Source organism: Nematolebias whitei, chromosome 2 (genome assembly GCF_014905685.2).
Source record: "Nematolebias whitei isolate Nwh7 chromosome 2, NemWhi1, whole genome shotgun sequence".
In the NCBI taxonomy this organism is placed as follows: Eukaryota; Metazoa; Chordata; class Actinopteri; order Cyprinodontiformes; family Rivulidae; genus Nematolebias; species Nematolebias whitei.
This window is the reverse complement of record NC_056499.1, coordinates 36,474,523-36,490,124: the sequence shown is the minus strand read 5'-3', so window position 1 is coordinate 36,490,124 and position 15,602 is coordinate 36,474,523. Positions and strand designations below refer to the sequence as shown.

The window sequence follows — 15,602 nt, the reverse complement described above, 5'->3', positions numbered from 1 at the left end:
ATATCGGTGAGTTATTTTAATGAAATGGCCGATGTCCAATATTTAACTTTATTGCTAATATCAGCCGATACTGATACCATGCTGATAATATTGTGCATCCATAAGCGAGGGACTCGTGTACTGACAAAATGTCAATAAAAACCATGTGTATTGTGTGAGCTCAGAGGGAATGTTAACAATGACTCTCAACCAGAACCAGATTAGAGCTCATTATCTGTAAAACTGACCGACGTAGACCCATTGGGTTTAGGGTCAGCTGGCCGTTAGCAGCCATCTTCTGTTGGGTTCACTCCAAAAGCTAAGTTTTGTTAAAAGTAAACAGTTGATTCATGGGATATTTTGCTAACACAACAGACCGGAAAAAACAATACTGCTCGTATCGTACTGCTTTCTCCCTTTGGCTGCGGTTAATATAACTTTTTTCTTAACATAAAATTTCAATTTAGTTAAAAATGAAGGACGTTTTTAAAAAAATCCTTCAATGTCTTCATCACATTTTCAAAACTAAAGGGTGAGGTGGCCAAAAACATGTCAAAGCAAAACATCTTTGTTGAAATATATTTTATTTTAAATGGTTGGAATATGTGCCCACATATTGAAAAGACCATCAAACTGTACAACATAAAACTCCTGTATGTAACGTCACATGTTAACATGTCAACCTGCATACATTCTGCTGTGCTCATGCAGGTTATTCATTTAACGTCTTCCTCTCACATCAAACACCTTCTAAACAACACATTCTTAGAATTTATCCATAAATAAAAGCCTTTATTTGCTCTTTAGAGCTGCAGATTTCATTGGTTACACACGACAATCAAAGAAGTTTATTTTAGCCTCTTAGATCTTCACATTTGCTTCACTTATGATGAAACTACATAATTTCACTTTTTGGCTACTCTTTGGTGTTTCTTGCACTAAAATGAGCTTTTTGTTTTATTATATATTTTCTGATCGCTTTAGGAGATTCACTAAATTGACTCACTTCTGTACAGAACATGATTTTTCTTTCTGAAGGACTTTTTGGTTATAATGCAATAAAATACACAAGTTATAGTTTATAAGATGAAGGTACAGCCTAAACTGATGAAAGCTTCATTTTTAAATTTGTGATCATTACTTAAAAGTGCTGGACAAAAACCAAAACATAAGAGGATATCAAACTAAACCAAAGAGAAATTGCATTTCCTGCAAAAATGCAGTGTGAATGCTTACTGCTGAAGAACCTGCAGAAAAACAGCTGAAATTAGCTAAAACATACTGAAATGAAGCTGAAGTGGAAGAACAAGTCTAAGTTAGCAGAAGAAAGCAGAAAGAACACATATTTGTTGGAGAAGGTTTAAATAAGCAGAAATGAGCACATGAGCAAATGAGCAAAAATGATGAAATTAGCAAAAGATAGCTGAAAAGTAGCTGAAAGGGCAGAAAGAAGCTTTAACTACCAACCAGAAAGAAGTGGAAGGAGCTGAAATGAGCTAAACAAATGTGGAATCAGCTGAAAAGGATAAATTTTGCACAAAACATCTAAAAAGTAGCTGAAAGAGCATAAAAAGCTGAAACTAGTAAAAAAAAAAAAAAAAAGCTGAAAAGAGCATAACAAGCTGAAATTAGCAGAAAGAAATTAATTAGGCTGAAAGTAGTAAAAATTACCACGAAAAAAAAAAATCCAAAAACAGCTGGAGTTACCTAAAAATGCAAAAAAGGTAGCTGAAAATTTAGAACAAGCTTAAATTAGCAGAAGAAAGCAGAAGGCACACGTTTGCGCTGTTAGGCTGAAAGAAGCAGAAATGAGCACAAAAAGTGGAAATTATTTAGAAGAAAAAAACCCAGCTGAAAAGTAGCTAAAAAAGCATAAAGAAGCTGAAATTACAAAAAGTGGAGCACATTTTTGTCGAATTAGGCTGAAAAATGTTGAAACGAGTGCAAATAATATGGAATCAGCTGAAAAAGTTCAAATTAGCATAAAACTGCTAAATATTAGCTGAAATAGCTGAAACTTGCAGAAATAAGTTGGAAGGAGTATAACAAGCTGAAATTAGCAGAAATAAATTAGAAGTACAAAATGTTGCAGTTAGCAGAAAGAAACTGAAAGGAGCAAAAACAGCTGAAATAAACAGCTGAAAGTAGCTGAAAAAAGTTTAAATTTGCACAAGGAAACTGAAAGAAGCTGAAGCAGAACAAAAAGTGAAAGGAGCAGTAAAAGGTTGTAAACACATCTAAACGTTTGAAAGATGTAAAATGAGCTCAGTTCATTTTCTATGAGAAAAAAAGTGCAGAAAAGGCTAAATATTAAAAAAAGCTAAAGCTGCACCAATATCAAGTCATAGCACCCTTCTCCTTAATGACCTGAATGTTTTAATATCTGATTTGTTGAAACAACACAAAAATTGTGGATCGAGAGCGATGCCGAAAAACATGCAGAAGAAAAATGGATCACAATAGAGTGAATGCTTCATAAACATCCACACTATTAAATTTAAAGTGATAGGGAGAGTTAAGTAGATCATTTTCTGTGAGGTTCAAAATGACGTGAATTATTGATTTAGTTGCTGCTTCTGACTCACCACTTGAAAGTTTTAATGTTGGCTTTTCAGACCTCCTGAGAAAAAAGGCTCCAGTTGAATACAGTTCAGAAACAAGATTTCACACATGAAGGTAGTGGAGGACAACCTCAACATCTTGACAGCAACAAGACCAACGAAGAAGCATCGCTCTGAAGAGCAAAACAACACAGACATATAGGAGTGGTCATCGAGGAGCTTTGTGCGCTCAGGCTGCCAAAAAGCACAAAATGGTCCTCAAACTAGAACCAGAGCGGTTTTCCTGGATCCAGTGGTTCTGGTATTGAACCAGGACCGTCTTTTTGGCAAAACATCTGACAACGTCAACCTGCTGAGGTAATAAATAACAACACTGGAAAAACAGGCACAGATACCGCTCACAGGAGTAAACCTGGACATTTACTTGAGGGCTGTCCTCAGCAAAGCTCAACCTTGTTTTGTAGTCTTGAGAGAAAGTTATTTATCATCTCTGATGCTTGGATTCGGGATCGTTTGCTTCATCGGGCTGTTGTGTTCACAGCATTTTAGGATTCTCCTGAAAGACATGGCGAAGCATCTGCTGCAGAAGATGTATGAAGCACCGTTTGGACTGAACGAAGGTTAATACTCTGGAAGGAAAACTCCTCGGTGTCGTGTGGCAGAAGTGATGGTAAATAAACAAATCTTCCATTAACTATGTAACAACCAGGGACTTTTTGCACCCCATTTCACTTGTGCCATGCTTCTCAACCCTACAGACAAAAGGTGTTCATGGGTTGGAGTCTAACATCCAGGTCCATCATGAGTGGACGGCAGGAGGACATCAGATGAGTCACTGCGTCTGCTGAGCTCGTCTCTCCTCCAGACAGCGACACACCCACATGGACACCACCTCGGCATTCCCATCATTATACTGCACAATGAAGGGATGATCCTGACAAAGACACACAGAGAGTTAATGGTTTCTATTGAAAACGGTGAGAAATGTGTGCTCTCCAGAAACAAAGAGGAGCTAAAATCACCAATAACAGGACTGAACATGAACAAAAAAGATACGCAACTGGCTAAAACTAGCTTGACCATACAGTAGTCCCTCACTACTTCACGGTTTGACTTTTGTGGACTCGCTCTTTCGTGTTTTTTCAACAATTGTCAACTTTCATATTACTCATGTGATTGGGACGGTACGGGATAAAAAGTTAACAAAAAAAAAAAAAAACTTCAAACAGGCGCCGCCATTTTATAGTTTTCTTTCAATAAGCCTATACTATAACGCCAAAGAACTACATTACCCAGAAGCCAACAGTGATTCTGGCTGCTGCTTTCTGCCGAAATAGAGGGAAAGATTTGATCAGATCCGAACCTGACTAAAAACGTTTGGTCCTTATTCACAGTGACTTTGGTGCTCAGTGGATACAGAGAGCCGTATGGAACGACTGGGAATTGGACCAGGACTACTTCCAGCCTCATTGGTCAATCTGAGTGCTGCTTGCCGGCCCATGAAGCCTCTCAAAAGAGTCTTGGTGCTCAACGGCTGCAGAGCCGATCAGAGCCGTTCCAAGGTTGGTGAGTACCCATACAAAATTTTGCAGTACTGTACAGTACATATACGTATGTTGTTAAAATGACGTAGGTTTAAAAGTTTAGAACATTGTAAGAGTGTGGGAAGGGTTTATAAAGCCTAAAATATTTAGACTTAATAAGATAAATATAGTGTTCCTACTTGGCAATTTTTCACCTATTGTGGGGGGTGTGGAACGTAACATAATCGAGGGACTAATGTATTTGTTTTTGTTTCAACCCAAACCTGCCCAGAGAAAAAATACAACAATTATACACAAAAGAAAAGGCCTCATCAGATTCACTTTCACCCTGAAATTACTTTACACACCGGAAGAACTATGTTCTCACATCAATCCTACTCATTATATAACCTTCAGTATGACTGGTACATAGTAAAAGATAAAAAAATATAAAAATAATGAGCTTTCTCATAAAAACAGAAAAATAAAAGAGCTATTCAATTACTTTCATCCACTCCACATTATCAGTTTTATTATCAAACAGATTGGATCCACGAAGATTATTATACCTTTGTGTAAAGTGCAGGAATTGGCATCACTCGTTTGTTTTAAACCATAAGTCACAAAGTGCTGATAAAATACAAATAAACTAAACAGGAACGTCATTAAACCCTGTTAAATATTAATGATCAACAGATTTAAAGTGATGGCTTTTCAAACGAACATCTTGAGTTTAATAATCTGTGGGAGTCAGAACAGGATGTTAAAAGTCATAAAAAAAGGTGGCAGTGATTTCTTTTTTTCCACAGTTAAAATAGAGAATTATGTGGTTTTTATTAGCCGAGCAAGTAAATCAAAACACGCTTCATCTTGCGACTGACAGCTCATAAAGCTGGTTAAATAGTGCCTGTGTGCACTCTGAAACAGAGACGTCACATGTGATACCTCATTCTGAATCACCGGACCCCTCTGCGCCTCCTTCCAGACCAGAGCCAGGGTCAAGGAGGTCACACAGGGGTCAGGGATGAAAGGGGAGGAGGTTGGAAATGAGACAAACCAACTAAAGCTAACAGGAATGTGATTTGAGTCGTCTAGATGTTCAATTAGAAGAGCAGCATCGTGACGAGGCCGTAAAAGGAACTTAACGTGATGTCAAACATCACTTCTGATGTTGAACCGTTCACATGTGAACAAGGAGATCCATCACATTTAAAAGACCAGTACTTATTTTGAGCTGGATCCTGCCGGAACAGGATCCAGGAACTCTCTTATTTTGACAGGGTGTGTTCCGGTAACCGTTTGCTTGGATCCGGTAACTCTCAGGCTTACTAATAATAAAGTTATGAACGAATGTGACTGTCTTGAATAAATAAAACTTATATTGGACATGTAAACTGAAAATATTTACATAAACACTCATTCTAAACATAACGGTCACTTAAGAGCTTCTTAATAAGAGCTGCCCCTTCAAGTAAGCATTTCCGCCTCTAACACTAAAAAAAATCTCCGTCCCTAAAAGTCCAAAGTCATCGCGCAATTTTATCAAAAGAAAAAAAATCTAAAATATAATTAAACAGCATAACTAAAATGCAAATCAGTTTGATAGTTTAAATGGGTCATTAATAAAATTTTGATTATTTATTAAAAATACAACAAGAGAAATGTTTGATGTGTATTATTCACGTTAAATATCAACACAACGGCACAAATTTGTCAAAAAAACAGCAATCAAAATGTTAAAAATACATTCCAATTTACTTTCATTTAAAAAAAGACTCATCCTTGTCCTTAGTTGGACAACCGTGAATTGAAGAACCTGAAAGAAGTGGCGATCGAGCGGTGAGGGCGAGTGCAGAGCTAACCAGGCAGTTGTACACAGGCAGAAGAGATGGATTCTGAACTGTCAAGTGTGTGTGTGTGGGGGGGTGTTAGGATGTAGAGCTGTCATTTCTAACCCGAACCCTGAGTCTGGCCCCACCCGATCCGTATCTGGACCGGGTCATAATAATGTACTTAATGTGTGGGCTGAGTTGGTGTCGGGCTTTTTATTGCGTCAGGGACGCGCACGGCTGACGATCCAATATATGCAAACATGGTTTGCCAAACTACACCTGCCACATGCAGCCATTTCACCGCACACTGACCAGCTGGTTGAAAGATGTAAAAAGTTGAGTTAAGCTTCAGATGGTCTACTGCCAGTGATCCATCAGCCCAAATGGACGCTCATTCAGCCGCTGCGCTCAGTGGACGCGCGCGGCCGATGACCCAAACAGGTGAGATCACAAAATATCCGACACGTCAGAGCAGAATGCAGGCAGAAGCAGGGGAAGCATTTAATGCACTTTGAGAGCTCCTCAGCTCTGATCTTCTGCCCCCTGAGCCGCGCACGTCCACCGACCGTTAACAATAGTCGTGGTATAAGCAGTCAAGAGCTTAATTAAAAATTGTCTTTTTTTTTTCCGGGTACTTCGGACCTGTAATTACTGTTAATTTGTCGGATCGGGTGAGGTTCGGAGATAATAGCTGCGGGCTGGGGCCGGGTCTGTTTGGATTATTTGGACCCAAGTGCAACTCTAGTAGGATGATTGACAGAAGCAGATTGTTTACAAATGTAGGTAAGCGTAGATGTTTAACAACTCGTTAAAATACACCAAAATGCAGGAAATCACATCTACAGTACTTTATTCAAAATTTTCTGGGGGAGGACCCCCCTCCTCCAACCCAGTGAGCCAGCAATTCCTAAAAACCTCAGCAGAGTTGTTAAAACCATGTCTAAAGTCATTTACCAACACTTTCTTCGAGAAGCTCAAACATCTCTTAAAACTGTAAGACTGACATGTTGCATAAAACCTTCCTGGGCTACAGAGGATGAACATGTTTTACTTTGGTTTTAGAAGAGTGAGGAATGCTATTTCCAATAAAATATCAAAAATAATTAGGCGAACCGAGTAAAGACATCAATTTAACCCAAAACAATGCATATTAAATTGCCATTTTTAATAACCTTATTTCATATTGATGCGGGACATAGTGTGGTATTTACAGTTATTTAATATATTATAACATCAGCTCTTATTATGAAGGGGAATGCACCAGAGGCTGGGCCAACATTCCACATAAAAGGCCTGGTTGCACATCGGGTTTTGTGGTTCAAAAATTTTTACAGGCTACATTTAAGTGTCTGCAGCTTCCTTCTTACTAACAAAACATCTGAGTAATTGTGTTCCTGGGCCAACAGGGTTTTCATCACTGCTTCTGTTGCGCAAGCAAGGTTCTGTTTGTAAATCCAGGGGTTTTGGTCTGATAAATACCTCTGGTTTAGACAGGAATGACTCTGGTTCAAACCATTAACAGCTAACCTGAGTGCTATATTTAAAAAAATAAACTAAAAGCACTTGTAAGTATGTGCTGCAGCCTGCCAGCCTATGTCACAAGCAAACATCATAAAAAAAGACTGACATTATAACTAAATGTATAATTTTTTTCCAACTAGAGTTAAAAGTGACAGAGGTGAGCAATGCTCTTACTTTTGGAGTCATTAAAACATCCTTCAGCAACAAACATTTTAAGACAAAGTGAGCTTCACTAAGTAGGACACAGTGATGGTGATGTTCCACTTTCTCCCTCCTGAGAGTCGTTTGGTCTATTTATGATCACAGCAGAAAATTAGTTTAAGAAAAATCACATTAAGAGTAAATATAAAGGAAAGACCCATTTCATTTGGTAGTCGTTTATCTCCACCTTCAACATTTACTTTCACCAATGAGCTTGAAATCACCACACAACTTTTATATTTGAACAATATAAATATGTATATAAAAAAAGATAACGCACTCAGCGCACCCCGATTGTGAACCAGCTGCACAGAGCGTTCAGAACTGGTATAAGCCCCATCAATCCTTTTGCCCTTCTAATGGGCAGCTAGGGTTAACACAGTCTGAGGTTAATTACTGTCATATCAGTGCGAGCGTGTGTGTCAGTACTACACACACACACTGCAGAGGCTGCTAGGGGACCCTACGAGCTGGACACTCGTGCCATCAATCATTTGTCTTTGTCTGCAGTGACGAAGTGAAACAAACATTAAGTGGAAAGTTCTGAGTGGTGCTTTTGAATTGAAGTTCTCCAACCTTTGCTCTAAAACTGAACCTTAACTAATCAGACCAGTGAAAGTCTGTTGACCAGCAGGTAGACACACAAGGCAAAGAGCCTGCTGGGTGGTGGCTGTAGCTGTCAGGGTACAGGTGCGATCAAAAGCTTCTTCAGTCCATGTGGTTCTGAACCAGTCATGTGCTAATATGAGAAACTCACTCCATTTACAGTAAGAAACAAGGAAAAATTGCATTTATGAATCTAGCTCGCATTGAAACCGTCTGATTAGAACTGGTAGACAACTGGAAAATGTAACTTAATTTAATGCCAAATGTTGACTGGTGTTTTTTCTGATTCTCAAGTTTTAGGGTCCCTAGGCAGACCTCAGCTCTTGGTATGTACTGTTAAATCTGTGCTGTAATCCAGCTAGCCTAAGGAGTTGGAAACATAAACTGAGGGGGGATAAAAGAGACGTGCAAAAGATTTTTGTTATACCTTGCAGTTTAGAATTTTAAGGGACAGAAAACTAATTTCAGGAACATCAAAGTTCATGCTCAATAATCCAGGTAAAGAAAAAAAATCCAACAAAGTTAAGTCAGGTCCTCTGGACGGTTTCTTTGTGTTGAAACGTTTTGTCCTTCATCCAAAGGACTTCATCAGTCCTAGGAGCCACAACAAACTCAGTCCCACAAGCAGCACACTCACAAAGTGAGCCAACTAGTTAGATGGTGATAAGATGGTTTCTGGAGTCCACCCTCTCCCCTGTTGACTCCTCTGAGGCAGCCATGGACATAGTGGTTCAAAACATCAAACATCATGGACGTTTCAAAGAAACCGCCCAGATGACCCGACTTAACTTTGTTGGGTTTAATTTCCGGAACCCAACAATTTCAAAATGTTCATTTAGTCTTCTAAATTTCAAACTATCAAAGAACTGTAGACCGTCACAGGACTTCAAGACACTAGATGTCCAGCGGCCCATGATAGACTAAACCTAGATAATAAACTTTTGGAACATTAAGTGTTTTAACAGCTGGTGTTAATCAACAAGCTGCAGATTTTGTTGAACATACAGTATATTGTGATGTTTATTTTATGCTTTTAATAAATGAATACCTCCAGTTTGGCTAAGAGACAAGAAAAAAAAGAGAGGGCTTTATCACTATAAAGCAGAGGTCCCCAACCCTGATCCCCATGGCCCACTGTCCTCCATGTTTTAGATGTTTCCCTGCTTCAACACACCTCATTCAAATAATTAAATTACTTACTCAGAATGTCATCAAGTTGAGCAGAAACCTTTCATTGAGCGGTGTATTTGTGTTGAAGCAGGGAAACAGAAATGAGGACCAGGGCGGGGGACCTCTGCCACTCTGCCTGGAAGGACCTGCTTTACAAGCTAATCATCTTTTCAAACAGGACACTTGCTCTCAACATGGCGTGGACGAGGGTCATATTTTTACAGTTTTTATAAAAGCCTTTCTCAAGATAAGTTATTAAATTATGCAACTCTTTCTTCTGCAGTTTTTGCTGCACATTTCTTTCAGATTATTTGGCAACATGGGATCAAACCATTAATAAAGCAGAGACAAAACCAACAAAACCTTAGAAATATGTTTGTATCTAACATTTTCTAAATCAGTGGTTCCCAACCCTGGTCCTTGAGGAACACCATCCTGGATGTTTTAGTTGTTTCCCTGCTTTGACACACCTGATTTGAATGAATTTGTGATTAACAAGCTTATGCAGAACTTGAACAAGTAATTAAATCCCTGAATCAGGTGTGTTGGAGCAGAGAGGCAACTAAAACATGCAGGGTGGTGTTCATCAAGGATCAGGGCTGGGAACCACTGTATAGGTGAAGAAATATAAGTTAAAAATGTATGAATCAGAATCAACTTTATTGTTCAGTGCAGCCATTCGAAGAAAACAAGGGTAGACGGAGGTGCACAGAGGCTGCAGCTTCACTGTGAAGCGCTGCCCTTATCGTTTAGATAAGAAAAGGGAAGAAAAACACGAGGAATGAAGAAAGTATAAAAAAAAGATACTGTGTCCTTTACAGGACACAGTGTAAGGTAGCAAAAAAACTACCTCAGCACAAAAAATAAGCAACGTAGACAGACACAAGTTCCATAATCCTGATAAAGATGACATAATGTCTATCAGCCAGCTCAGTTTTTATAAGGTAAATGTTCTCTGGGGGGGTGAGCAGAGCAGAGCTTCATGATTTACATATCCTCCAGGAGCAATTTGAGATAAGTTGGCCTATGCAAGGCCAAGCGGGAAAGCCAGACTCAGATAAACAACAAATGTTACAGTGCAGGGTGACTCTACTGATTTCTCATCTGCCTTCATAGTTTCTACTGGTTCACTCAATGGGGAATTCAAACAGTCAGATTTGTGGTCATTCCGCCGAGCCGTGCTTGTAGCCTTCTCCAAGGTCGATTTCTTCATGCCAGCGAGTTGCAGGAGCCGCAAGTGGCCTGCGATTCTTAGAAATCGAGCATAGCGTTTAGCTCACAAAGCATCGGAGTCTAAGCGCTTGAAGCACGGTGCAATCCATCATATAAGGCAGGCAGCCTCATAATTACCAAAACTGCTGCCAACGTCTTCCTAGTTTGTCGAAATCCCAGGTATCCACCGATTCCAAAAAGCAGAAACCCTGTTATCATAAATCCAATTATGTACGTGTCTTCAATGTCCTCAATGGACAATACAGACAGACACATCATCTTCCAGTCACCCCAGGAATCCATGATACATACAGCTGCATGTGTCCCTTCAGGGCATGAGGGTTCTCCTGCACCCTGCCTTCTTGTAGAGAAAATTTTATCAATTGTGTTGAGAGACCTGCTGACCAGATCCATAATTTATGATTTGGAAGATGTGTAAAGAGAGGCTCTGAGAGATTCACAGGACAAGAGCAAAAGCAGCAGGAAGGCAGGAGAGGGAAAAGAAAGTGTCCGTCTTCATCCAGAGCAATAAAGTCTGGATAATAAAACTGTTGACGCGACTCCATTCAAACCTTTAATGTAAACAGGATGGAAATATAGAGACTCAAAGGACGTTCCTAAACGCAAACCAAATCCAGAAAAATAAAGTTTAACAACAATATGTTAAGCTACCCAAGTTCATCTGAAACCTTTCATAGAATAAATCCACAGTGAACAACTACTCTTTGGTAGATGAGTCAAGGTGCTCGACTTTCTGCTGTAGCGACACATGAACGGAGGTGAGATGGGAAAAGGACTCGTTTAAAAGTTACATTAATCACCGACTTGGCATATCAAACTGGGATAATCACCTGCAAACTGCTCAGCTCAAATAGAAACGACCTAAACCCAGGGGAAATTCTACCTAACACTTTAATTGTTTGAAGCCTTTTGAAGGGTCTGTTTAATCCAAGATTAATTTATGCGATTTTAAATAACTCTATGTATGATTAATATGCTGAGATGAAATTAAACCGAGTTCGAGGCAATTATAACAAGGAAGTGGTCATCACCTCATTAGAACAGTGTCACAGAAATACGAAGTGTGTGTGTGAGAAATCAAGAGAAGGGTGAAAAGGTAGAAAAACTAGGTCTTTACAGATTTGCATGATAATCACTTGATCCCACTGGAAACTTGCTACACTGGAAGGTGTAAATGTATCCAAACTTCTCTTAAGAGACTTAGGGTTACATTTCTAACGACCGTAATAATCCACAAATTTAAAGCCTCTAAAAAGCCAGGAAACATAAAAAAAGATGATTATTTTTCCCTCACAACTTTGTTTCAGTGACAGCCAGATCTACTCAAGGTATTGTTTCATCAAGCTGGAATCTCTCTGGCTGGAAAAAGTCACACTTAAAATTAATGACCGTAAAAGCTGGAACACTATTGAACTTTACCAAACAATCTGGTGCACAAACATCTATCCGGGTCCATAATAGGATCCATAATTTTAGTTATTTATTTATAAATCAGCACATAAATCTTCAGTTTTAGATGTAACAAAAAACTTCCTACCTGCTCTCCAGCCATCCAATTAAGCACTCACTTTCTAATGCCCTGCCTTTTAGTAGAGTAGTTATGTTGTGGAGAATAACATGAAAGAGGTTTGTTTAATAGACAAAACAAAATAGAATTTAATTTCAGCCCACAACTCAACAAAAACTTCAAATGAATGCTTTATGTTGTTTACAAAAAGTTCCTTAATTGTTCATGTTTATTAATAACACAAGATCTAAGAGCGGTGTCCTTTTGCTTTGGCTGCCACATAAAAAAGAGCTGTTGAAATACTAAAATGTAGTCCAAGTGTCAATGGGGGTTTACATGAGTGAAGACCCAGGGGTGTAATGTGAAAACTGCTGGTAGGGAAGGTGCTGACAGAAAGGTTGGAGGTGGAGATGACACCAGTGATTTGGCACAATTCTTCCATGAGGTGAAATGACACAAAAACACACATGTGAAAATCCTTTTTGCACATGTTTCCATGTAAACTGTGAGACACACACTCCATGGATGATGAAACTCCTTTCAAAGTTATTACAGAAAACACAAGTACCTCTAAAAATAATAAATACTTCCAAAAAAAAAAAACCATTTTAGCAAATAGTTACTTTTTTCTTTTAGCTAATACTGTAGTTCTGAAAAGGTTAGAGTAAAGAAGGTGATCTATTGTTGTGCTCGAACATGAAGTGTGAATGCTTATTGTAGAAGAACTTGCTGGAAAAAAAGCTGAAATTAGCTAAAAACATGCTGAAACGTATCTGGAATGGAAGAACAAGCCAAAATTAGCAGAAGCAGAAACCCCCCTACATATTTGCTGAAATGGGTTTAAATAAGCAGAAATTAGCACAAAAAAAAAAAAAAAAAAGAAAAAAAAAAGAAATTGGCAATAAATACCTGAAAAGTAGTTGAAAAGGCTGAAGAAACTTAAACTACCAGAAGGAAGTGGAAAGAACTGAAATACGCTGAAAAATGTGGAATTGGCTGAAAAAGATAAAATTGGCATCAAAAGAGCTAAATAGTAGCTGAAAGAGCAGAAAAAGCTGAAATTAGCATAACGAAGTCAATTAGGCTGAAAGTAGAAAAAATGAACATGAAAAATTTGAAGTTGTCTGAAAACAGCTGAAATTAGCTAAACATGCTAAAAAGGTAGCTGAAAAGGCAGAACAAGCAGAAGAAAGCAGAAAGAGCATGTTTGCCCAATTATGCTGAAAGAAGCAAAAATGAGCACAAAAAAGTGGGAATTTATCTGGAAAAAAAATGAAATTAGCAAAAATTTTGCTGTAAAGTAGCTAAAACAACAGAAAGAAGCTTAAGTTACCAGAAGGATGTGGAGAGAACACATTTTTGCTGAATTAGGCTGAAAAAGGTTGAAATGAGTGCAAAAAATGTGGACTTAGCCAAAAAAAGTTAAAATTTGCATAAAAACAGCTAGATAGTAGCTGAAATAGCAGGAAAAAGCTGAAACTTGCATAAAAAAGGTGAAAGGAGCATAACAAGGTGAAATTAGCAGAACAAATTTATAAAAAGCACAAAAATGTTGTAGTTAGCAGAAAGAACCTAAAAGGATCACAGAACAGCTTAAATTAGCTGAAAGCAGCTGAAAAAAACGTTTAAATTTGCACAAGGAAGCTGAAAGAAGCTGAAGCAGAACAAAATGTGAAAGGAGCAGTAAAAGTTTGTAAACAGATCTAAAGATCTGAAGGATGTAAAATGAGCTCAATTCATTTTCTATGAGAAAAAAGTGACAGAAAAGACTAAAGATTTCGACAAGCTAAAGTTGTACCTATATCAAAAGTCATTGCACCCTTTTCCTGAATGAGCTGAACGTTTTGATGTAAGATTTGTTGAAATAGCACAAATATTATAGAACGAGAAAGGTGACGAAAAAAGTATGGAAGAAAAATGGATCACACTAGTGCTTCATAAACATCCACACTATTAAAAAGTTTATTAAAAAGGATTCAATTACATTGTTTACATGATCAGAGTCAGAGTCAGAGTCAGAGTTTCTTTATTGTCATTCGCACCTCATGTGGTACATGTGGTGGAGCGAAATTATGTACACAGGGTCCCAGTTACATCCAACAATAAAATGTATAAGAAAAACAGTAATAACATCTAAGATATGAACTAAGAAAAACATCAACTAAATATAGTACAAGATGATACAAGATATATAGTGTTCAGATCAACTAGGCTTGATTAGGCAACAGAAATTCAGTATTTTTTAACACTATATGCTCAAAATTTAATGGCACTCTGTATTAATGTGTTTGTTAGCTAGCTAGATCTGGAGACGCTCGGAGACCAGAAGCGGTTCTTTTGTGAAAAACTGAGGGGCTCATCTGGTGTCTCTGGGGTTGAAAAGGGGTTATGAAATTTGAGTGTGTGTGTGTGTGTGTGCACGTATACATGCACACAATGAATAGGCAGGCAGAATAGGAGGGCTGCATTGACGAGAGTGCTAAAAGGCTGCATGAAGGCAGCTGGCCAACAAAAAGGGACGAAAGAAAAAAAAAACGGAGCAAAAAAATAAAATAAAATAAAATAAAATAGGTGTCCATCAAACTTCAAGCACACAATATAAGAGCTGAAGGATAAATCTAATTGGTTTTGTTCATTCTTGGGCACGAATCCCAACAATAATGTTGCATTTGGTTAAACAAAAAGCAAAAGAAAATCTACAACAGATCATCATCAAATACGTCTAAGACAGGGTGAACAGAAAGTTTCCTCAACCAATCAACAATGAGACTTTATGAGAACAGTACAGTGTTCATAATAAAATATACAATTAAACAGAAGTGGGAAATCACTCGTTTTCTTGTACAATGTCAAATTATGCAACTGTTGGAAAACGGCTGTAAGACAGAAACAAAAACAACTGCTTTTCTTGGTTGGTTCAGATAAAATGACAATAACCAGAGCTCAGATTGTATCAACATTCCTGTTGTTTCTGCTTTAACTGGTAGATTATATACAAATTAAATACAAATTTACTTTACTTTCTGAACATCACTATACAGTAGTCCATCACTACTTCACAGTTCGTTTATCGCGGACTTTTCAAAATAAGATTGGACATGACACACAATTGGCTGATTGATGGATGAGCCGCACGATCGGCATGTATTTTCTAAATTTAAAATAAATTATTTTAAATGATTTAGCACCTGCTGCACCTTTGTGCAGCCCACACTGCAGGATAAACTTCCTCCTGCAGCTGATCAGCAGTTCTCCATGCAGAGTGGAGAAGTGGGCGTGGCCAAGAGAGCTTGCAGATGGCAAAGTGCAGAGAAGGCAGGGAGCTGAAATCATGGCATTCTGTGCTATTTTAGAGTGTTTAGAGTTTAGAAATGTTAAGAATATTGCAAGAGTGTGGGAAGAGTTTAAAATGCCTTTATATGTATATACATATATATATATATATATATATATATATATATATATATAT

At 38.1% G+C, this 15,602-nt stretch overlaps 1 protein-coding gene across 1 annotated transcript in view; it reads right to left on the bottom strand.

The window, feature by feature from the left end:
* Positions 1-3,372: 3,372 nt before the first annotated feature.
* Positions 3,373-15,602, bottom strand: part of map2k5 (mitogen-activated protein kinase kinase 5) — a gene marked incomplete at its 5' end in the record, with an annotated part of 66,584 nt that continues 54,354 nt past the window's right edge. The window contains 1 exon segment of the mRNA XM_037697672.1: positions 3,373-3,474. Within this exon segment, the coding sequence (XP_037553600.1) occupies positions 3,373-3,474 (102 nt within the window).